Below are 24337 nucleotides of genomic sequence, written 5' to 3' on the forward strand. Positions count from 1 at the left end.
GTGCGGCGTGTATGACGCTGCACGGCGTGAACCACGTGCGCAAGCGCTGATCCCGTCACGTTGCTGCTAGCCCATTTCGGGCCGGAGACCTTTGACTCATTTTTCCGGCATGACGCAAGTCGGATTTACGCCGTTTTTTGCGCCGATCGGCGGACTTTCCGCCGATAACGGAGAATTTCGCCCCAGTTGTTTGTTTTTCCACTGGCTTATCAACCGCAGCAGGCGTCACTCCCACCTGTGATCCGGCTATATCATTACCCAAGATAAACATGATAGTTTCTCTGTCACTCCTACCATTTCGCCACTCTTCACTGGACTCTCCATCCTCAACTTATGTCATGGAACATGACTCTTCTTACCCTGAATTCCACATATTACCACTTTTCCTGGAAATATTTCTCCCAATCTACATAAGTCCTCATCTCTTACCATCAAAGATTGACTAGCTCCCGTATCTCTTAAAATTCTGACTTTTTTACCTACTCCTCCTGGTACACATGAGTAAAGTTTAACCACACAAGTAAATTACTTAAAAAGATCTGGCACCTTATTATCAATCATCTCTTGATCAGGCTGTACATTCTTTTGCACCTCCTTCACTTCAATTGGGCTTTCCTTTATCACTTTAACAAACCCCATTGGCTTGTCCTGTTTAACCACATCAACCTTTAAGTGCTTTTCTTAAACCCCGAACACTGTGACTTTACATGGCCGAGTTTATTGCAGTGAAAACATCTGTAACTTTCCATTTCTTATTCCATTCTCTTGGATTTTTTAAAATATGAGGTCATTATCCTTATTATCTCCCATCAGGTCCCCTTCACTATTCCCCCGTTTCTAGCCCTCACCGGCTGAAACTGGGGCGGGATTCTCCCCTACCCGGCGGGGCGGGCAGTCCCGGCGCCGAGGAGTGGCATGAACCTCTCCGGCATCGGGCCACCCCGAAGGTGCAGAACCGCCCACACCTTCAGGGGCTAGGCTGGCGCCGCACCAGCCGGCATCAAAGGGTTTGGCGCCGTGCCAATCGGCGCCGAAGGGGCTCCGCCGGCCGGCTCGAGTTGGCGCAAATGCGGGAGCGCCAGCACGTGCTGGCATCATCCCAACGCATGTGCAGGGGGGTTCGTCTCTGCACCAGCCATGGCAGAGGTCCACAGCAGCCGGTGCGGAAGGAAAGAGTGCCCACATGGCACAGGCCCGCCGGCGGATCGGTGGGCCCCGATCGCGGGCCAGGCCACCGTGGGGGAACCCCCCCTGGGCCAGTTCCCTCCGCCCCCCCCCCCCCCCCCCCCGAGGACCCCGGAGGCCGCCCGCAGAGCCAGGTCCCGCCGGTAAGTACCTGGTCTAATTTACGCCGGCGGGACTGGCCTAAAACAGGCGGCCACTCAGACCATCGCGGGCCGGAGAATCGCTGGGGGGGAGGCCACTGCCAGCGGCCGCCGACCTAATCGGCGAGATTCCTGCCCCTGCCAAAACCCCTGCGCCGGGGAATTCGGCAGCCGGCGGTAGCGGGATTCACGCCGTCCCCCGACGATCCTCCGGCGGGGCGGAGGCAGTTTTAACCCTCTGCTCCTACACATGAGTTCTTACTTCATTTACAATAAGGGACAATAAAATGGCTGAGCAATTGAATGCATCCCTTAGCACTGCATTCACAGCAGAGGACACAAATCAGGGGCGAGATTCTCCGAACCCCCACCGGTTCGGAGAATCGCCGTGGCCCGTCGTGAATTCTGCCCCCGCCAAATTCTCCGAAGGGAGAAAAGTCAGCAGGGCGTCAATCGCGCCGCACGCCTCGGAGAATGGCATGGGTGGGCGCGAGGCAATGGGTTTCGGGGCTGCCGATGTTCTCCTGTCCAGATTGGCCGAAGTCCCGCCGGCCTGACCACGGGTCACGTCGGCGTAAATCAAAACACCTTTAAATCGGTGTCAACCAGTGCTCAAGGTTGACGCCGATCAGCGTGGAGGTGGGTGACGGCCTGGGGGGTTGGCCGCTGGAGAGGTGATGGCGTGGCCGCAGTCTGTATGTGTGGGGGAGAGATGTGTGTAGGGGTGTGTGTGTGTGTGTGCGGCGGGGGTGGGTTAGAGTGGGGTGGGCTCCGGGGGAGTGCCGGGAGGGGGATGAGTTCCCGGGGACGGGAGGATGACTGCCGGGAGGGGGACGGGGACGGGGGTCCGTGCCGGGGAGGGGGACGGCGAGGTGCGTGCCGGGGAGGGGGACGGGGGGGGGGGTCCCATGCCGGGAGGGGGACGGGGAGGTGCGTGCTGGGGAACGGGAAGGGGACGGGGTGAGGGTGCCGGGGAGGGGGACGGGGAGGTGCGTGCCGGGGAGGGGGGGGGGGTCCCGCGCTGGGGAGGGTGGGGGGTCAGTGCCGGGGAGGTTGACGGGGAGGTGCGTGCTGGGGAAGGGGACGGGGAGGTGCGTGTCGGGGAGGGGGAACGGGGTGGGGGAGTACGTGCCGGGGAGTGGGATGGGGTGGGGGTGCCGGGGAGGGGGACGGGGAGTTGCGTGCCGGGGAGGGGGACGGGGGGGGGTCCGTGGCGGGGAGGGGGATGGGGAGGTGTGTGCCGGGGAGGGGGGATGCGAGGGCAAGTGAGTTGGTCCACCTGGCCAGGTGCCAGCCTCCAACAGTCGGACCCAGAAATATATCTGATGTTTACTAACACAAAACATTGGTAAAGATCCGTTGCAGTGCGGGTCCTATAGACCCATTTCATTATTGAACGTGGATGCCAAATTGTTGGCAAAGGTACTGGCATCGAGGATAGAGGACTGTGTCCCGGGGGTGGTGCACGAAGACCAGACAGGGTTCGTAAAAGGGAGACAACTGAATGTTAACGTGCGACGACTATTAGGGGACATAATGATGCCCCCAGTGGAGGGGGAGGCAGAGATAGTGGCGGCAATGGACGCAGAGAAGGCATTTGATAGGGTGGAGTGGGAGTATTTATGGGAAGTGTTAAGGAGGTTTGGATTTGGGAACAGGTTTATTAGCTGGGTTAGACTTCTTTATGGGGCTCCAATGGCAAGCGTAGTTACAGGTCGACATAGATCGGAGTATTTCCGACTATATAGGGGAACAAGACAGGGATGCCCGCTGTCTCTATTGTTGTTCGCGTTGGCAATTGAACCTCTGGCCATGGCGTTGAGAGACTCCAGGAAATGGAGAGGGGTGATTAGAGGGGGAGAAGAACACCGAGTCTCGTTATACGCGGATGACCTATTGTTATACATGTCGGACCCAGCGGGGGGAATGATAGAGGTTATGCGAATTTTGAGGGGGTTCGGGGATTTCTCGGGGTATAGGCTAAACATGGGGAAGAGTGAATTATTTGTGATACATCCAGGGGACCAGAGTAGAGAGATAGAAGGCTTGCCACTAAGGAAAGTGGAAAGAAACTTCCGATACCTGGGGATTCAGATCGCTAGGAGCTGGGGAACCTTGCACAGACTTAATCTGACACGGTTGGTAGAACAAATGGAGGGGGACTTCAAGAGGTGGGACATGCAGCCTCTATCGCTGGCGGGCAGGGTGCAAGCAATTAAGATGATGGTCCTCCCGAGGTTCTTATTTGTATTTCAATGTCTCCCTATACTAATCACCAAGACCTTTTATAATAAAATAGACAGGAGCATCACGAGCTTCGTGTGGGCAGGGAAAGTTCCGAGAGTAAGGAGGGGGTTCCTTCAGCGTAGTAGGAACAGAGGAGGCTTGGCACTACCGAACTTGGGCGATTACTATTGGGCCGCCAATGTGGCAACGATACGTAAATGGATGATGGAGGGTGAGGGAGCGGCGTGGAAAAGACTGGAGAGAAAGTCCTGTAAAGGGATGAGTTTAGAGGCGCTGGTGACGGCGCCGCTCCCGCTCTCACCTAAAACGTTTACCACGAACCCGGTGGTGGCGGCAACATTGAATATCTGGGGACAGTGGAGGCGACAGAGAGGGTTGCGGGGAGCCCTGGTGGGGTCCCCAATCAGGAACAACCATAGGTTCGCCCCAGGAAGAATGGATGGAGGATTTCAGAGCTGGTACCAGTTGGGAATTAGGAGGGTGGGAGATTTATTTATAGATGGGACTTTTGCGAGCTTGGGAGCATTGGAGGAAAAGTATAAGTTGCCCCGGGGAAATTTCTTGAGATATATGCAGGTGAGGGCGTTTACTAGACAACAGGTGAGGGAATTTCCGTTGCTCCCGACACAGGGGATACAGGACAGGGTGCTTTCAGGGGTGTGGGTCGGAGAGGGCAAGGTGTCAGAGATTTACCGAGAGATGAGGGAAGAGGGGGAGGAGTCGGTGGGCGAACTAAAAGGAAAGTGGGAAGAGAACTAGGGGAGGAGATAGAGGAGGGTATGTGGGCTGATGCCCTAAGCAGGGTAAATTCCTCTTCCTCATGCGCCAGGCTTAGCCTGATTCAATTTAAGGTGCACACATAACGGGAGCAAGATTGAGCAGGTTCTTTGGAATGGAGGACAAATGTGGGAGGTGTGGCGGGAGCCCAGCAAACCACGCACATATGTTTTGGGCGTGCCCGGCACTGGAAGAGTATTGGAAGGGAGTGACGGGAGTGATTTCGCGGGTGGTGAAGGCCCGGGTCAAACCAGGCTGGGGGTTAGCTCTATTTGGAGTTGCGGAAGAGCCGGGAGTGCAGGAGGCGAAAGAGGCCGACGTTGTGGCCTTTGCATCCCTAGTAGCCCGGCGCAGGATCCTACTCATGTGGAAGGAGGTGAAACCCCCCGGACTGGAGGCCTGGGTAAATGATATGGCGGGGTTCATTAAACTGGAGCAGATAAAGTTTGCCCTGAGAGGATCGGCTCAAGGGTTCACCAGGCGGTGGCAGCCATTTCTCGACTACCTAGGGGAACGTTAGAGGGAAGACAGATGACCAGCAGCAGCAACCCGGGGGGGGGGGGGGGGGAGGGGGGGGGGGGGGGTTTAGTTTAGTTTAGGTCAAAGATAAAGGGGTTTTGTTACTTGTGTATTGTTAAAAATGTCTGTATTGTTATTGTTGCGTTTGCTTTGTAAGAGGGGAAAAATTGTTGCTTGGGAAAAAAATTTCAATAAAACATATTTTAAAAAAAACATTGGAATGAAACTGCAGATATAAACCCAGCAACATAAGTTAAAATTACAAAGTGTATCATCAGTGTGGTGATCTGGGGCGGGATTCTCCGACCCCCCCTGCCGGGTGGGAGAATCGCCGGGGACTGGCGTGAATCCCACCCCCGCCGGTTGCCGAATTCTCCGGCACCGGATATTCGGCAAGGGGTGGGAATCGCGCCGCGCCGGTTGGCGCCCCCCCCCCCCCCCCGGCGATTCTCCAGCCCGCGATGGGCCGAAGTCCCGCTGTTGGAATGCCTGTCCCGCCGGCGAGGATCGAACCACCTCTCTTACCGGCGGGACAAAGCAGCGCGGGTGGGCTCCGGGGTCCTGGGGGGGGGGGCGTGGGCCGATCTGGCCCCGGGGGTTGCCCCCACGGTGGCCTGGCCCGCGATCGGGGCCCACCGATCCGCGGGCGGGCCTGTGCCGTGGGGGCACTCTTTTCCTTCCGCCTTCGCCATGGTCTCCACTATGGTGGAGGCGGAAAAGACCCCCTCCACTGCGCATGCGCGGGGATGCCGTGAGCGGCCGCTGACGCTCCAGCGCATGCGCCGCCCGGCAAAGTCAGTTCCGCGCCAGCTGGCGGGGCGCCAAAGGCCTTTCACGCCAGCTGCCGGGGCGGAAATCAGTCCGGCGGGGGCCTAGCCCCTCAAGGTGAGGGCTCGGCCCCTCAAGATGCGGAGAATTCCGCACCTTTGGGGCGGTGCGATGCCGGACTGATTCGTGCCGTTTTTGGCGCCGGTCGGCGGATATTGCGCCGATTGCGGAGAATCCCGCCCCTGGAGACTGCATTTAGTAAGAGATGCAGGAATGGGCATAAGTATCCGATCTGAAACAATAAACCTTTAAGATTTTTAGGAACGAATTCGGATGCACCTGGAAGATGTCCAAAGGTCTTTTTAGATGAATTCATCCAACTGGCTTGCATTTCCAGTATTGCCTCGTGGGGATAGTAATTTAGATTCGACACGATCTGAAGGTCCACAAATTGACGTTGAATATCAGCAAAATGTGAAGCACTATCATCACCGCAAGGTCTAAAGATTAATTTGTTCATTTGTACTTTCTGTTCGTGATTGATAAATGTTTTAGGGGTTTCTTGCAAGTTTCATTTACTTATAACAAAATGAGACGTCATGTTCACGCCAAAATGTCCAAGTTTCTTTGGAACGGTTATACTTCCCACAACTGTCAGTGTTATAATTTTGTCAGCTCACTGCTCTACTGTTCACTGAGTCAATGTTCATTTTCAGAGTCACTTGGACAGTTGTGGAAGAGAAGCGACACCAAATCCATCATTTGGTCCCCGACCCGCTCGATATTCGTCTCTCTCTGGTTCAATACTGCTGAGGGTGGAGGGCACAACAGACCCGTTGGACACAGACAATTTTAATTCAGCGACTGAGGTGAATTTCTGCATTAATGTGTCTGAACTTTTCCCACACTCTGCTTGTTGTTCGGAAAAGAGAAAATGACGTTTACAAACCTTCGGATTTGAATATCTCATTTTCTTTTACCCAGAAAGAATGAAGTGAAGCTGCACGGCTGCCTCTGAGATTGACCCAGCAGATACCGAGGAAAATCCAGCAAAATGTCCGGGTCGAAGATGATGAAACTGATGCAAAGAGCCTGTTTTGTGCATATGTACGGGGACAATGATTTCAGAATGCAAGAATACTATGACACCTGTGGTTTTAAGCTAAGATTTGGCGTGAATCCATATTCTGGGCTAGGATGTGGATCCATAGTCTGGAACGCTGTAAGTTCACCGCAGTCCCCTTTTGTCAAATGTGCAGGTTCAACGAGAATCAGCTGGAAGAATTGATCATGTTTCTAATCTTCCAAACTTGCATTTAATTGGCTGGGAATATGAGTTGGGTTTAGTTCCAAAGTAAACAATTCGCAGCAGTTGCTTGAGGTTGTGGAGAGGTTGACTGGAATGAATCCATTGCGGGACGTTAACCGATGCATGGTCCTTTCTAGCTTTTGTTCAGAGCAATATGAAACCAAGACAACAGCGCGCTGCTCGGTCAACTGTACAATTGGTGGAGAGAGATAACGGGAGGCGGTGGCTGGTGGGGTTGTTATGGACTCGTGTTCCAGGGACCCAGAATAAAATGGAAATGTCACTCCAGTCCCAGAGGACGCTTTCCCCCTTTGAGAGAGTGCTGTATGGTGCTGATTTACTTGAGATCACTACATCTCAGGCAGGAGCAACGTGGTGCCTTCATCACCACGGTAGCACGGTGGTTAGCACTGTTGCTTCACAGCGCCGGGGTCCCGGGTTCGATTCCGGCTTGGGTCACTGTCTGTGTGGAGTCTGCACGTTCTCCCCGTGTCTGCGTGGGTGTCCTCCGGGTGCTCCGGTTTCCGCCCACAAGTCCCGAAAGTCAGCCAGTTAGGTGAATTGGCCAGTCTGAATTCTCCCTCAGTGTTCCCGAACAGGCGCCGGAATGTGGCAACTGGGCCATTTTCACAGTAATTTCATTGCAGTGTTTATGTAAGCCTACTTCTGACAGGAAAAAAAGATTATTATTATTAACCTCTGCTTCTCGGAGAATTTGATCCCAGTTTTTGGCGTCACTCCACATCACAAACTATCCCTTGTGCCGCCTGCCAGCTTTGTACACTGAAGGAATAAATGCCTAGTTTCGGGAGCCGTTCGGAGGAGGAGGAGCAGTCTCTGTGTGAGTATAAAAACCTACTTTAACCCGGTGATCGCGGCCTAGTTTCGGGAGCCGTTCGGAGGAGGAAGAGCAGTCTCTGTGTGAGTATAAAAAACAACTTTAACCCGGGGATCGCATTCTGGTTTCAGGAGCCTTTCGGAGGAGGAGGAGCAGTCTCTGTGTGAGTATAAAAACCTACTTTAACCCGGGGATCGTGGCCTAGTTTCGGGAGCCATTCGGAGGAGGAGCAGTCTCTGTGTGAGTATAAAAACTTACTTTAACCCAGGGATCGCGGCCTAGTTTCAGGAGCTGTTCAGAGGAGGAGGAGCAGTCTCTGTGTGAGTATAAAAACCTACTTTAACCCGGGGATCACAGCCTAGTTTCGGGAGCCGTTCGGAGGACGAGGAGCAGTCTCTGTGTGAGTATAAAAACCTACTTTAACCCGGGGATCGTGGCCTAGTTTCGGGAGCCGTTCGGAGGAGGAGGAGCAGTCTCTGTGTGAGTATAAAAACCTAACGGTAACTTCCTGTTTTCCACCTTTTTTTTCCAAAAGTGACGTCAGAGGGAAGCTGTGATCTGATTGGTTGATAGCAAATCTGCCCCAAATTTAAAAAAACACAGCTAAACATGTAAACTTAAATTAAACTAATTAATTAATTAGAGATGGCTGGTCAGGTGATGTGCTTGAGCTGCTTGATGTGGGAGCTGGCAGATCCCATTGCGAGCTGCAGCGACCACATCTGCAGTAAGTGTTGGCTGCTCGAAGAGCTCCAGCTCAGAGTTGATGAGCTGAAGTCTGAGCTTCAAACACTGAGGCACATCTGGGAGGGGGCGACTTACCTGGACACTGTGTTTCAGGAGGCAGTCACACCTTTCAGAGTAAGTAGTTTAAATCCTGCCAGTGGCAAGGGACAGCAGGGTGTGACTGCAAGTCAGGCAGGTAAAGGGAACCAGCAGTCAGGAACTCAGGAGCCTCAGCCCTTGACCCTGTCCAACAGGTACGAGGCACTTGCTCCCTGTGTGGATGGCGAACAGGGCTGCAGGAAGGATGAGTCAGCTGACCAAGGCACCATGGTTCAGCAGGCCATTCAAGGGGAGGGAGTAAATAGGCAAGTTGTAGTTGTAGGGGATTCTATTATCAGGGGGATAGATAGTATCCTTTGTGAGCAGGATAAAGAGTCCCGCATGGTATGTTGGCTGCCCGGTGCTAGGGTGCGGGACATCTCTGACCGGCTTGAAAGGATACTGGAGAGGGAGGGGGAGGATCCAGTTGTTGTGGTCCATGTCGGTACCAACAACATAGGCAAGTCCAGGAAAGAGGACCTGTTTAGAGATTATAAAGAGCTAGGATTCAAATTAAAAAACAGGTCCTCAAGGGGCATAATCTCCGGATTACTGCCCGAGCCACATGCAAATTGGCATTGGGAGGCAAGAATAAGGGAAGTTAACATGTGGCTGAAAGAGTGGTGTGGGAAAGAGGGGTTCCTTTTCATGGGAAACTGGCATCAGTTTTGGGACAGGGGGGACCTATACCATTTGGATGGTCTCCACCTGAACCGAGCTGGGACCAGTGTTCTGGCGAAAAGAGTAAATAAGGTGGTCAATAGGACTTTAAACTAGAGACTGAGGGGGGGGGGGGGTCAGGGAACCAAGAGGTGAAGTAATCAGTGGGAAGCGTAGCTACTTAGGAATACAAAACAGCACGAAAAGACAGAACTCAGGAGAGGTTACGATAGTCCCCATCCCACAAAATATGACACAGTGTATGGAAAGGCTCAGTAAACCAAGGTCCACCACACTAAGAAAACAAAAAGGGACGGTCAATAGAGAATTAAAGGTGCTATATTTAAATGCGCGCAGTGTACGGAACAAGGTAGATGAGCTTGTGGCCCAGATTGTGACTGGCAGGTATGATGTGGTAGGCATCACAGAGACGTGGTTGCAGGGGATTCAGGACTGGCATTTAAACATCCAGGGATTCACAACCTATCGAAAAGACAGAGAGGTGGGCAGAGGGGGCAGGGTTGCCTTGTTAATTCGGAATGAAATTAAATCAATAGTACTAAACGACATAGGGTCAGATGATGTGGAGTCTGTGTGGGTAGAGTTGAGGAACCACAAAGGCAAAAAAAACATAATACGAGTTATGTACAGGCCTCCTAACAGTGGTCAGGACCAGGGGCACAAAATGCACCACAAAATAGAAAGGGCATGTCAGAAAGGCAAGGTCACAGTGATCATGGGGGACTTCAATATGCAGGTGGACTGGGTAAATAATGTTGCCAGTGGACCCAAAGAAAGGGAATTCATTGAATGTTTACAGGAGGGCTTTTTGGAACAGCTTGTGATGGAGCCCACGAGGGAACAGGCCATTCTGGACTTAGTGTTATGTAATGAGCCAGACTTGATAAAAGATCTTAAAGTAAGGGAACACTTAGGAGGCAGTAATCATAATATGGTAGAATTCAGTCTGCAATTTGAAAGAAAGAAGGTGGAATCAGATGTAAAGGTGTTACAGTTAAATAAAGGTAACTACAGGGGTATGAGGGAGGAACTGACGAAAATCGACTGGGAGCAGAGCCTAGTGCGAAAGGCAGTAGAACAGCAATAGCAGGAGTTTCTGGGAGTAATTGAGGACACAGTACAGAGGTTCATCCCAAAGAAAAGAAAGGTTATCAGAGGGGGGATTAGGCAGTCATGGCTGACAAAGGAAGTTAGGGAATGCATCAAAGCAAAAGAAAAAGCCTATAATGTGGCAAAGAGTAGTGGGATGTCAGAAGATTGGGAAGGCTACAAAAACAAACAGAGGATAACAAAGAGAGAAATAAGGAAGGAGAGGATCAAATATGAAGGTAGGCTAGCCAGTAACATTAGCAATGATAGTAAAAGTTTATTTAAATACATTAAAAACAAACGGGAGGCAAAAGTAGACATTGGGCCGCTCCAAAATGACGCTGGTAATCTAGTGATGGGAGACAAGGAAATAGCTGAGGAACTAAATTAATACTTTGCGTCAGTCTTCACAGTAGAAGACATGAGTAATATCCCAACAATTCAGGAGAGTCAGGAGTTGAATATGTTAGCCATCACAAAGGAGAAAGTGCTAGAGAAACTAAGAGGTCTAAAAATTGATAAATCTCCGGGCCCAGATGGGCTACATCCTAGAGTTATAAAGGAGATAGTTGAAGAAATAGTGGAGGCGTTAGTTATGATCTTTCAAAAGTCACTGGAGTCAGGGAAAGTCCCAGAGGATTGGAAAATCGCTGTTGTAACCCCCCTGTTCTAGAAGGGAACAAGAAAAAAGATTCTTGGAAGTGCAGGGTCAGATTAGGACAAGTCAGCATGGATTTAGTAAGGGGAGGTCGTGCCTGACAAACCTGTTAGAGTTCTTTGAAGAGACAACAAATAGGTTACACCATGGAGAGCCAATGGATGTTATCTATCTTGACTTCCAAAAGGCCTTTGATAAGGTGCCTCACAGGCGACTGCTGAGTCAAATAAGGGCCCATGGTATTCGAGGCAAGGTACTAACATGGATTGACGATTGGCTGTCAGGCAGAGGCAGAGAGTTGGGATAAAAGGTTCTTTTTCAGAATGGCAACCGGTGACGAGTGGTGTCCCGCAGGGTTCAGTGTTGGGGCCACAGCTGTTCTCTTTATATATTAACGATCTAGATGACGGGACTGGGGGCATTCTGGCTAAGTTTGCCGATGTTACAAAGATAGGTGGAGGGGCAGCTAGTATTGAGGAGGTGGGGAGGCTGCAGAAAGATTTAGACAGTTTAGGAGAGTGGTCCAAGAGATGGCTGATGAAATTCAACGTGGGCAAGTGCGAGGTCTTGCACTTTGGAAAAAAGAATAGAGGCATGGACTATTTTCTAAACGGTGACAAAATTCATAATGCTGAAGTGCAAAGGGACTTGGGAGTCCTAGTCCAGGATTCTCTAAAGGTAAACTTGCAGGTTGAGTCCGTAATTAAGAAAGCAAATGCAATGTTGTCATTTATCTCGCACCGATCGCGGGCCACCCCACATTTAAGGTACCCCCCGGGGCAGGATCCCCCCTCCCCCCCACCGCAGGCCGCCCCCCCCCCCGGCGTTCACGCACCGTTCACGACGGCAGCGACCAGGTGTGGACGGCGCCGGGGGGAACCCGCCGTTTTGGCCTGGCTGCTCGGCCCATCCGGGCCTGAGAATAGCGGGGGTGCCGGAGAATCGCCATTTTGGCTGTCTCCGGCGATTCTCCGGCCTGCGGAACTCGACCGGGCCGTTCCCGCCGCTTGGGAGAATCGCGGGAGAGCGTCGGACAAGCGTCCCGGGAAATTTTGGCGGCCCAGGCGATTTTCCCAACCGGCGCGGGAGTGGAGAATCTCGCCCTACATGTGTGAGAGTGTGTGGACCTCCGGTGATGGCGGGCGGGAGGCGGCCGCACAATGGAGAGCCCCCGCTCGGGAACGGCAATTTCGGGGCTTTAAGCCCGGTCCCAGGGTCCGCGGAGGCGGCAGAAGAAGGGAGAAGGCACGGAGGTGGCACTGAGAAGACACAGGAGGGAAAAAACCCCAAAGAAAAATGTCGAGGGTGAGCAAAGAAACGGCCAAAAAAAAACAGCTGGAGGTCCGTCGGGGAGTGGAAAGGTCACCGCGGGGTCACCAGGAAAAATGGAGGCTGGAGCACCAGGGAAGGCCGCACTGCTTACGGCTGAAGAAATAACCAAGGTGATGGCTGCGGAATTTGAAAAGCAGTTGGCGCAGATTGCGAAATGCATGGAGATGGTGAGGAAGGAGATGAGGGCGGTCTTGAGTGTGCTGGTGGAGGAGGCGGTTTCCCCGGTGAGGACGGAGGTGGTGAGCGCAGTGGCGGAGGTGCGAGAGCAAGGGGAGGCGCTGAAGGAAGTGAAGGAGACGTTATTGCAGCACGGTGATCAACTTGCCTTGATGGGGAAAGAGATGCGGAAGGTGATGGATACTAACAAGGATCTGCGAGGAAAAATGGAAGATCTGGAAAATAGATCCAGGCGACAGAACTTGAGGATTGTGGGGCTGCCCGAAGGAGTTGAAGGACCAAAGCCGACTGAGTATTTTGTCGCGATGCTGGCAAAACTACTGGGGGAGGAGAAATTTCTTCAGCCAGAGTGTGGTGGGTCTGTGGAATTCATTGCCACAGAGGGCGGTGGAGGCCAGGACGTTGAGTGTCTTTAAGACAGAAGTTGATAAATTCTTGATTTCTCGAGGAATTAAGGGCTATATAGAGAGAGCGGGTAAATGGAGTTGAAATCAGCCATGATTGAATGGTGGAGTGGACTCGATGGGCCGAATGGCCTTACTTCCGCTCCTATGTCTTATGGTCTTATGGTCTATTGCATTTATAATCTTTCAGGTGGGACCATTCTGTCACTACCTGCCATGAGACCTCGATTGTAACTTTTCATGTTCAAAGTTCTCAGCTACTGGACATTTTAGCAGAGGAAACTTCCAAAACAGTACTGGAGAATGGCTGTTCACAACACAACTACTGTACAGACCAGGGGCGAAATTCTCCAGAAACGGCGCGATGTCCGCCGACTGGCGGCCAAAACGGCGCAAATCAGACGGGCATCGCGCCGCCCCAAAGGTGCGGAATGCTCCGCATCTTTGGGGGCCGAGCCCCAACCTTGAGGGGCTAGGTCGGTGCCAGACGAATTTCCGCCCCGCCAGCTGGTGGAAAAGGCCTTTGGTGCCCCGCCAGCTGGCACGGAAATGACATCTCCGGGCGGCGCATGCGCGGGAGCGTCAGTGGCCGCTGACAGCTTCCCACGCATGCGCAGTGGAGGGAGTCTCTTCTGCCTCCGCCATGGTGGAGACCGTGTTGGAGGCGGAAGGGAAAGAGTGCCCCCACGGCACAGGCCCGCCCGTGGATTGGTGGGCCCCGATCGCGGGCCAGGCCACCGTGGGGGCACCCCCCCGGGGCCAGATCACCCCGCGCCCCCCCCAGGACCCAGGAGCCCGCCCGCGCCGCATTGTCCCGCCGGTAAGGTAGGTGGTTTAATTTACGCCGGCGGGACAGGCATTTTAGCAGCGGGACTTCAGCCTATCCGGGCTGGAGAATCGCATGGGGGGGGCCCGCCAACCGGCGCGGCACGATTCCCGCCCCCGCCGAATCTCCGGTGCCGGAGACTTCGGCAACCGGCGGGGGCGGGATTCACACCAGCCCCTGGCGATTCTCCGACCCGGTGGGGGGTCGGAGAATCTCGCCCCAGAAGTCCATTCAGCCCATCTTGATGCACCCATCAATAAAAGTTTCAACATTGTGAAGAACAAGCTCCTCACATTAAGTTTAAAGTAACATTTCCCGCGTGTCATCTTTTTCTATTCTCAATTTATTAGCAAACAATATGGAATATTACAAATTGCTCCAAATTTCATTCAAAATGCACCAAACAACACTCAGGATAACATACGAATTGAGAGGAGGATTTGGCCATTGGCCTATTCTTGCCTGCCCCATACGCATGGCGGATAAGACTCTAAACCCTCACGCTACATTGCCAACCCCATCCCCGCCACCTTCCACACCTTGCTTCTCAAGAATCGGTCTACCACTGTCTTGAAAACATTCAAAGGTTCTGATTCCAGTCCATTTTGAAGGAAGGTGCTCCATAAGTTCACGACCTTCTGCGAGAAACAAAATCAAGTAGATGACCCTTTATTCTTAAGCTGTGGCCAGTAGCTCTGGATTCTCCCATAAGAGGAAACATCCTGGGCAAAATTTTCCGACCCCCCGCCGGGTCGGAGAATCGCCGGGGGCTGGCGTGAATCCCGCCCCCGCCGGTTGCCGAAGTCTCCGGCACCGGATATTCGGCAAGGGCGGGAATCACGCCGCACCGGTTGGCGGGCCCCCCTGCTCGATTCTCCGGCCCGGATGGGCCGAAGTCCCGCCGATAAATTGCCTGTCCCATCGGCGTAAACTAAATCACCTACCTTACCGGCGGGACAAGGCGGCGTGGGCGGGCTCCGGGGTCCTGGGGGGGGGGCGCACGGGGCGATCTGACCCTGGGGGGGTGCCCCCACGGTGGCCTGGCCCGTGATCGGGGCCCACCGATCCGCGGGCGGGCCTGTGCCGTGGGGGCACTCTTTCCCTTCCGCCTCCACCACGGTCTCCACCATGGCGGAGGCGGAAGAGACTCCCTCCACTGCGCATGCACGGGGAACTGTCAGCGGCCGCTGACGCTCCCGCGCATAGACCGCCCCGAGATGTCATTTCCACGCCAGCTGGCGGGGCAACAAAGGCCTTTCCCGCCAACTGGCGGGGCGGAAATTCCTCCAGCGCTGACCTAGCCCCTCAATGTTGGAGCTCGGCCCTCAAAGATGCGGAGCATTCCGCACCTTTGGGATGGCGCGATGCCCGTCTGGCACCGTTTTGAGCGCCAGTCGGCGGACATCGCGCTGTGTCCGGAGAATTTCGTCCCCTCTTCACATTCACCCTATCACGATCCTTCAGGGTCTTCACTGTTTCAGTCAAGTTTCCTCTTATTTTTTAGACTCCAACGGATACAAGGATTGGCTGTCCAATAGTTCCTCATACGACAACCCGCCTATTCCCGGTGTCAGTTGAGTAAATGTCCTCTGAACTGCTTCTAATGCATTCACATCTTTCCTTACATAAGATATTAGCAATGCCTTTGACAAGGTCCCATGTAGGAGATTTGAAAGAAGACAAATGCACATGGAACACAGAATAACTTGGCAAGGTCGATTCACAATTGGCTTTGTAGGTGAGAGAGGGTGATGACTGAAGGCTGCTTTCGGGGCAGGAAGCCAATGTCCAGTGACGTACCACTGTGCTGTTCCGTTATTATTCATCATTTATATAAAAGACATAGATGACAATGTCAGTGACAGGACCAATAAGTTTGAGGATGACACAAAGATTGGCTGGGAGGTCAACAGTGAGGTTGAGTGCCTTGGGTGACAGGAATAGATAGACACGATGGTCAAATAGGCAGACAACTGGCAGATGGAATTGAACCCTGTGAGGTGATATACTTTCAAAGGTGTAATTTGACAAGGACGTTTTCAATGTACGGTCTTAAAAAGGGAAGTTCGAAGGATCAAAGGGACATTGACTTGTTCGTCCAGAGATCTCTGAAGGTGGAAGGGCAAGTTAATAGGGTGGTGAAAAAGGAATATGGGACACTTGGCTTTATCAATGGAGGCATAGATTACAAAATCAGGAAGGTCATTTTCGAGTTCAACATAACTTTGGTGAGGCCACAACCGAGGTACTGTGTGGAATTCTGATTGCCACATTATAGGAAGGGTTTGATTGTACTGGATGGGGTGGAGAGGATATTCACCAGGATGTTAACTGGGATGGGATATTTAAGTTATTAAAAGAGGTTGGATAGGAGTGCATTGTTTTCACTGGAGAAGAAAAGACTGAGGTGTAACATGATCGAAGTGTACAAGATTATGAAGAGCATGGACAGGGCGGTTAGGGAGCAGCTGATCCCATTAGCTGAAGGGACAGTCACAAGGGGACACATGTTCCAGGTGAGGGGCAGAACATTTAAGCAGGATGTCAGGAAAAGTTTTTTTGTCCAGAGAGTGGTGACAGTCTGGAATGCATTGCCGGGGAGGGTTGTAAAGGCAGGTTGCTTCACGTCGTTTTATAACATATTTAGATGTGCACTTGGCATGTCATAACATGAAAAGCTATGAGGCAAGTGCTGGCAAATGGGATTAGGTAGGGAGGTCAGGTGTTCTTCATGTGTCGGTAGAGACTTAATGGGCTAAACATCCACTGGAGGAGCCCGGCACATATGTGCAAAATATAAAGCTGAGCATTCGCAACAATCTTCAGCCAGAAGTACTGAATGGATGATCCATCTCGGTCTCCTCCAGAGGGCCCGAGCATCACAGATGTCAGTTTCAGCCAGTTTGAGTCATTCCACGTGATATCCAAAAACGGCTGAAGGCACTGGATACTGCAAAGGCTATAATAATATTCAGGCAATAGTATTGAACACTTGTGCTTAAGGGCTTGCCGCACCCTCGGCAAGCAGTTCCATTAAAGCGACAACACTGCCATTTACCCGACAATGTGGAAAATTGCCCAGGTGTGTCCTGTACACAAGAAACAGAGCCAATTACCGCTCTATCAGTCTACTCTCCATCATCAACAAATGATGGAAGGACTCATCAACAGTGCTATCAAGTGGCACTTACTCAGCAATAACCTGCTCGCGGACACTCAGTTTGGGTTCCCCCAGGGTCACTCAGCTCCTCATTACAGCCTTGATTCACACATGAACAAACAAGCTGAATTCCAGAGGTGAGATGAGAGTGACTGCCCTTGACATCAAGGAAGCATTTGACCGAGTATGTTATCAGTGAGCTCCAGCTAAACTGGAGTTAATAGGAATCAGGGGAAAAACTCTCTGCTGGTTGAAGTCATACCTGGGACAAAGGAAGATGGTTGTGGTGATTGGAGGACAATCATCTCTGCTCCAGGACATCACTGCAGGTGTGCTTCAGGGTAGTGTCCTTGGCCCAACCATCTTAAGCTGCTTCTTTAATGACCTGCCTGTCATCAAAAGGTCAGAAGTGGGGATGTTTGCAGATGACTGGACAATGTTCAGCACCTCTCGTGACTCCTTAGATAAATGGAGCAGTCCATGTCCAAATGCAACAAGTGTCATGTTACATTCGCACATCAGAAGTTTCAGACAATGCCCATCTCCTACAAGAGAGGATCGAACTATCGCCCCGTGACATTTCAATGGCATTACCATCGCTGAGTCCCCCAGAATCAGCATCTGTGAGTTGCGACTGGTCAGAAACTGAACTGCACTTGCCACATTAATACTGTGGCTACCAGGGCAGGCCAAAGGCTGGGAATGGTGCGGTGAAAAGAATTGGAACTTGGAGAATAGATTTCAGTTAAATTCTAAATACAAACATTAGAAAAAGGATTAACACTTATTTACTCCTCCATACTGCAAGTCACATGGCTCTTCTCCACAGTGCGATCAGCACTGCCTCCATTGTTTCTTGCTGATTGTAACTGAATGCACTATACCTTCCTCACAAATTTCTCTGACATACTTCCGTCTGTTTCACCTGTGTATTCCAATCGATATCCTCTTTACTGGTATGGCAGAGTCGATTCAGATTGTTATTCTCTTTCAGACTCGACATCATCAGGAAAACAGTATCACCTCTGTCCAGAAGCATGCATGCGGTTATTTTTCTTTCATACTGGAGCACTTTTGGCGAACTGTGTCATTCGTCAGTATCCTGCACAGCTTCATATTTTGTCAGGTTTATCCCCCGGTGAATCCATGTTGCCTCTTAGATTGGATCATCAGTATGTTGAATCACGTTGTTTTGAGTTTCTGATTCAGTTTATATCCGTAAATCACAAACAGCGCGGAAATGACATCTCGGGGCGGCGCATGCGCGGGAGCGTCAGCGGCCGCTGACAGTGTCCCGCGCATGTGCAGTGGAGGGAGTCTCTTCCGCTTCCGCCATGGTGGAGACCGTGGCGAAGGCGGAAGGGAAAGAGTGCCCCCACGGCACAGGCCCGCCCGCGGATCGGTGGGCCCCGATCGCGGGCCAGGCCACCGTGAGGGCACCCGCGCCGCCTTGTCCCGCCGGTAAGGTAGGTGGTTTAATCTACGGTTTTAATTCTCCGACCCGGCGGGGGGTCGGAGAATCTCGCCCCAGGTCCTCATGAATAAGATTAAACACAGAATATTCGTGCATTGCTTTACCTGTTATCTTGCTTCGCCTGATGGTCACCCATTCGCCTCCTGCATTGTGACCACCTCTCTACACCTGCTATCTACGAACCTCTCTGCCTCACGGATGCTGCACGGTGACTCGGGATTCAAGGAGATGCAGCTGGAGAAACTTCCTACACACAAACTGGACAGCTCTCCTGTCATGTCTTAAACCGGGGGCGAAATTCTCCGTTATCGGCGGAAAGACCGCCGATCGGCGCAAAAAACGGCGCAAATCCGACTTGCGTCACGTCGGAAAAATGGGTCGAAAGTCTCCGGCCCGAAATGGGCTAGCAGGGATCCGCGCTTGCGCAGTGGTTCACGCCGTGCAGCGTCATACGCGCCGCACGGTGTGACGGCTCATAAGGCCGCGCTGCTCCCCCCCACCCGACCGGAACACCCGACCGGAACACCCGACTGGATGGCTGGCCGCCGCTCAGACCTGAGGTTCGAGGCACGCGATGTGGAGGCGCTACTGGACGCGGTGGAGCAGAGGAGGGACGCCCTGTATCCCGGGCACTGCCGCACAGTTGCACCATGCCACAGCCGGCGTCTGTGGAGGGAAGTGGCAGAGGCTGTCACCGCTGCGGCCCTGACACCACGGACAGGCACCCAGGGCCACAAGAAGGTGAACGACCTCGTCAGAGCAGGCAGGGTGAGCCTCCCCCATATCCCCCCTCCCCCATATCCCCCCCTCCCCCATATCCCCCCCTCCCCCTGCAGTCGCAGGTGGAGGAGTCCATCGCGTCCAGGAGCTGGGAGTGGTGTCGGTCATGCGTGTCACCCAAGCTGACACCGTACGGGTGGCGTCCGCGGTGGAGGCAATGGGTGCGACGGTGTCAGACATGGGGAACGGTTTGCGAGGCCTGGGGCTTTCCGTGCAGGCGGCGTCTGTGGTCCAGGAAATGGCTGGCCTCTCACAGGAGGCCATGAGCCAGTGCCAGCGCCAGATGGCAGAGGCGCTCAACGCCATAGCCCAGTCTCTGCAGGCCATGGCCCAGTCTCAGCAGGCCATGGCCCAGTCTCTGCAGGCCATCGCTGAGGGCATCGGCGCCAGTGGCCATGTGCGAGCCGGCGTCGCACTGTCACAGACAGGGTTTGCCAACCCCCTGGGCTCCATGGCTGCAAACCTGCAGACCCCTGTCGATACCAGCACGGGCCTCCAGGACTGGCAGCACCAGATGTCGGGGGGGCGTCGGATGGCCAGTCCGTTCGCATCCCCCACCCATGTAGAGGCCTGGGGGCCATCGGGCACTCCGAGGGAGGAGGAGGTGGTGTGGTCCGTCCCGGCTCCCCCTGTAGGGGAGATCCCGGTACACCGCGACACCTCGGACTCCACCCCTTCCGTCCCAGGTGCATCGGGTGGGCAACGGGCAGGACAGGCTGGCAGCTCGCCATCCCAGTCGCCCGGGCCGCAGCCTGGCCCATCTAAGGCCAGGACGCCCCAGGAAACGGCCGCCAAAGGGATCCAGTGTCAGAGGGCAGGAATCACAGGAGTCCACCTCCAGTTCTGCTGTACCGTCTGGGGAACCATGTAGACGTAGTCAAAGGGTCCGTAAGGCCAAACAATTAGACACTGAGTAAGTTGGCACGGGTGCAGGGCACAGATGAGTTTCAGGGGCTAGGGCACGTGCATGAACTCCTTTGGTTATTAAAGTCAATGTTACACCTACAGAAGCTGCCTTTGTGCTCTGTCCAAAGCGTGCGGGGGTGTCATGTACGTTGAGCGCAAGTGTGTGTGTGAGGGGTGGTCTTACCTCAGCCCCAGGTGAGTCTGCCCCCTTCCCCCTGGGCCGCCATCAACATCCCCCGGGCAGAGGACGGGACGGTGCGCTGCAGTGTCACAGCCGCATGCAGGGATGGTCCGGTGGATGGTGGTACTGTGGCCATGGGTCAGACATAGTCCAACGATGTAGAGCCAGGAGCTCACCGCAGGGCGGGTTGTCATCATCCTCCATGGCCTGCAATAGACACGCGTCCACCCGCAACTGTGTGAGCCCGGCCCGTTGTGCCGCAGGTGGATCGGCAATGGGGGGGGGTGGTGTGCATGCGGGTGGGGTGGGTGGGGTTGGGGAGGGGGGTGAGGGTGCTGGGTGGGTGAATGGGTGGGGGGGTGGGTGGTCGGCTGTTGCCATGGTGTGCGGTCTGTGGCCATACTACCTGATTCCCACGCCCATCTAGTCAGTGAAGCGGGCGTCTATCAGTCTGTCCCGTGCCCGCTGGGCCAGCCGGTATCGGTGGACAGCCACCCGCCTGTGTCTACCCCGTCTGCCCTGACCATTACCCCCATCCCCCTCATCTGGGGAGGACTGCGTCTCTTCCTGCTGCTCCTCCACTCCGCCCTCCTCTGCCTGCGGCACATCGCCCCTCTGCTGGGCTATGTTGTGCAGGACGCAGCACACCACAATGATGCGGCCGACCCTATCTGACCGATACTGGAGGGCGCCCCCAGAGTGGTCCAGGCACCTGAAACGCATCTTCAGCACGCCAAAGCACCTCTCTATCACTCCCCTTGTCGCTACATGGACATCATTGTAGCGGTTCTCCGCCTCATTGCGTGGCCTCCGTATAGGCGTCATCAGCCACGATCGCAATGGGTAGCCCCTGTCGCCCAGCAACCAGCCCCTCAGCCGGGGATGGCATCCCGCGTACATGCCGGGGATGGATGACCGCGACAACACGTATGAGTCGTGTACACTGCCTGGGTAACGGGCGCAGACGTGCAGGATCATCATGCGGTGGTCGCAGACCACCTGTATGTTCATCGAATAGGTCCCCTTCCTATTGGTGAACATGGCCCTGTTATCTGCAGGTGGCCGCACGGCGACGTGCATCCCATCGATCGCGCCCTGGACCATGGGGAATCCGGCCATGGCAGAGAAGCCCACGGCCCGGGCATCTTAGCTGGCCCGGTTCATGGGGAAGCGGATGTAGCGGTGCGCCATGGCATATAGGGCATCTGTCACTGCCCGGATGCACCGATGCACCGATGTCTGCGATATGCCGGACAGGTCCCCACTCGGTGCCTGGAATGACCCCATTGCATAAATGTTCAGGGCCACCGTAACCTTGACGGACACGGGGAGAGGGTGTCCCCCGCCAGTGCCACGCGGTGACAGGTGTGCCAGCAGGTGGCAGATGTGTGCCACGGTTTCCCGCCTCATCCGGAGTCTCCTCCTGCATTCCCGGTCCGTGAGGTCTTGGTATGACTGCTGGGGCCGGTACACACGGGGCGCCCTCGGATGCCTCCGTTGCCGTGAGGCCGCGACGTCCTCCTCCCCCTCCTCGTCCTGTCGGTCAGGTGTCCCTCCAGCCTGGGCGGATGCCGCCTGTCCCTCTGCGGCAGCCTGCGCCGCCTCTCTGGCACGCTCCTCCTCCTCCTCCTCCTCCTCATCCAGGGCAACATAGACATGAGCGGCTGCCGCCACGGCGGCCAACATCACTGGATGATCGGAAAACATGACTGCCTGGTGGGGGGGAGGGGAACGACGACATGTCATCATTGCCCATATCCCCTCCTCCCCCCAGCCAGGTGGCATGGACCGCATGGGTCCAACTGTTGGAGGCTGGCACCAGGCCAGGTGGACCAACTCACTTGCCCTCGCATCCCCCTCCCCGGCACGGACCCCCTATCCCCCTCCCCGGCACGGACCCCCCATCCCCCTCCCCGGCACGGACCCTCCCCAACCTCCACCCCGGCACGGACCCCCCCCAACCTCCACCCCGGCATGGACCCCCCATCCCCCTCCCCGGCACGGACCCCCCATCCACCTCCAGGGCACGGACCCCCCCAACCTCCACCCCGGCACGGACCCCCCCCAACCTCCACCCCGGCACGGACCCCCCCCAACCTCCACCCCGACACGGACCCTCCCCCAACCTCCGCCCCGGCACGGAACCCCCATCCCCCTCCCCGGCACGGACCCTCCCCCAACCTCCACCCCGGCACGGACCCCCCCCCAACCTCCACCCCGGCACAGACCCCCCCCCAACCTCCACCCCGGCACGAACCCCGCATCCCCCTCCCCGGCACGGACCCCCCCCCAACCTCCACCCTGCACGGACCCCCCCCAACCTCCACCCCGGCATGTACCCCCCATCCCCCTCTCCGGCACGGACCCCCCCCAACCTCCACCCCGGCACGGACCCCTCCCCAACCTCTACCCCGGCACGGCCCCCCCCCATCCCCCTCCCCGGCACGGACCCCCCCCCAACCTCCACCCCGGCACGGACCCCCCATCCCCCTCCCCGGCAGGGACCCCCCCCCAACCTCCACCCCAGCACGGACCCCCCCCCAACCTCCACCCCGACACGGACCCCCCATCCCCCTCCCCGGCACGGACCCCCCCCCCCAACCTCCACCCCGGCACGGACCCCCCCCCCAACCTCCACCCCGGCACGGACCCCCCATCCCCCTCCCCGGCACGGACCCCCCCCCCAACCTCCACCCCGGCACGGACCCCCCATCCCCCTCCCCGGCACGGACCCCCCCCCAACCTCCACCCCGGCACGGACCCCCCAACCTCCACCCCGGCACGGACCGCCCCCATCCCCCTCCCCGGCACGGACCCCCTCCCGGCACTCCCCCGGAGCCCAGCCTATTCTAACCACCCCCCCCCCCCGCCGCACACACACACACACAACCCGAGACACACCTCTCCTCACGCATTCAGACTGCGGCCACGCCATCTCCTGCCCAGAGCCAACCCTCCAGGCCGTCACTCACCTCCACGCTGGTCGGCGTGAACCTGGAGCACAGGGTCACGCCAATGAAAAGGAGGTTTAATTTACGTTGACGTGAACGGTCATCACGTTGACGGGACTTCGGCCCATCCGGAAGGGAGAATATCGGCAGGCCGAAAATCGGCTGCCTTGCGCTGACCCGTGACATTCTCCGACGGCAGCGGCGACATTAACGCCCCGCCGACTTTTCTCCCTTCGGAGACTTCGGCAACCGGCGGGGGCGGGATTCACGGCGGCCAACGGCCATTCTCCGACCCTCTGGGGGGTCGGAGAATGACGCCCCTGAAGTCAAAATAATCCTTTTTAAGATCAAACAATATCAACCAGGGTCCTTCTTCATTGTACTTTGTTATTGTATAATATATTTCTTGCAAACAATGAATCACAGAATGATGTCGTAACAATTGTAACCAAAAGTAGTCGTAAGTCGTAATGTGCTCAAACAAACAGCTGTTTACCTTTATTTAGAACTGATCTGTTCCCTGTAAGAACACTATTCACGACGCCCTATGCTGCTCTTGCTCATGTATTTGCTTTGTTTGGCCCCTTGTTCCGCACTGTAACCATTCACTGTTTTGTCGATGTACCATTTGTCAATGTTCTCTGTTGATTATTCTTGTGTCTACTATGTACGGACTGTATACGTTCCCTCGGCTGCAGAAAAATACTTTTCACTGTACTTCGGTACAGGTGACAATAAATAAATCAAATCAAATCAAAGATATAAACATGGACTCAGCTCTTCTTTTTAGTCTTTTAAACACCTGGTTCAGCTCTCAGATTCACTTTTCTTTTCTTTTTCTTTCCTTTCCAAAGAATGCAACCATGTCGCCTCTGGGGAGCAAGGTATCACTGACAGCAATCTTCGTGAGTCCACTTATAAGAGCATACGCCCAGACAGCTGAAGTTGCTGTCTGTTTTACATTGAAATGTGAGAGAGTGCTGACCATCTCCCTTCAAAAATTACAGCCAAATTATGATGATTCCTGATGCCAGATGAACTGTAGGGTCAATAGGAATGTAGTATAGAAATGGTGAAAGATTGTAAAACAAGATGGGTCTGACTGTCCTA

General features: G+C 54.7%; 1 protein-coding gene across 1 annotated transcript in view; it reads left to right on the forward strand.

Moving 5' to 3' along the window:
* The first annotated feature begins 6705 nt into the window (after positions 1–6705).
* LOC140389467 (EEF1A lysine methyltransferase 3-like) overlaps positions 6706–24337 on the forward strand; it is a 33738-nt gene continuing 16106 nt past the window's right edge. The window contains exons 1-2 of the mRNA XM_072473596.1: positions 6706–6858; positions 24082–24132. Of these exons, the coding sequence (XP_072329697.1) occupies positions 6706–6858; positions 24082–24132 (204 nt within the window). The remainder of the gene's footprint in view (positions 6859–24081; positions 24133–24337) is intronic.

Source organism: Scyliorhinus torazame, chromosome 14 (genome assembly GCF_047496885.1).
Source record: "Scyliorhinus torazame isolate Kashiwa2021f chromosome 14, sScyTor2.1, whole genome shotgun sequence".
In the NCBI taxonomy this organism is placed as follows: domain Eukaryota; kingdom Metazoa; phylum Chordata; class Chondrichthyes; order Carcharhiniformes; family Scyliorhinidae; genus Scyliorhinus; species Scyliorhinus torazame.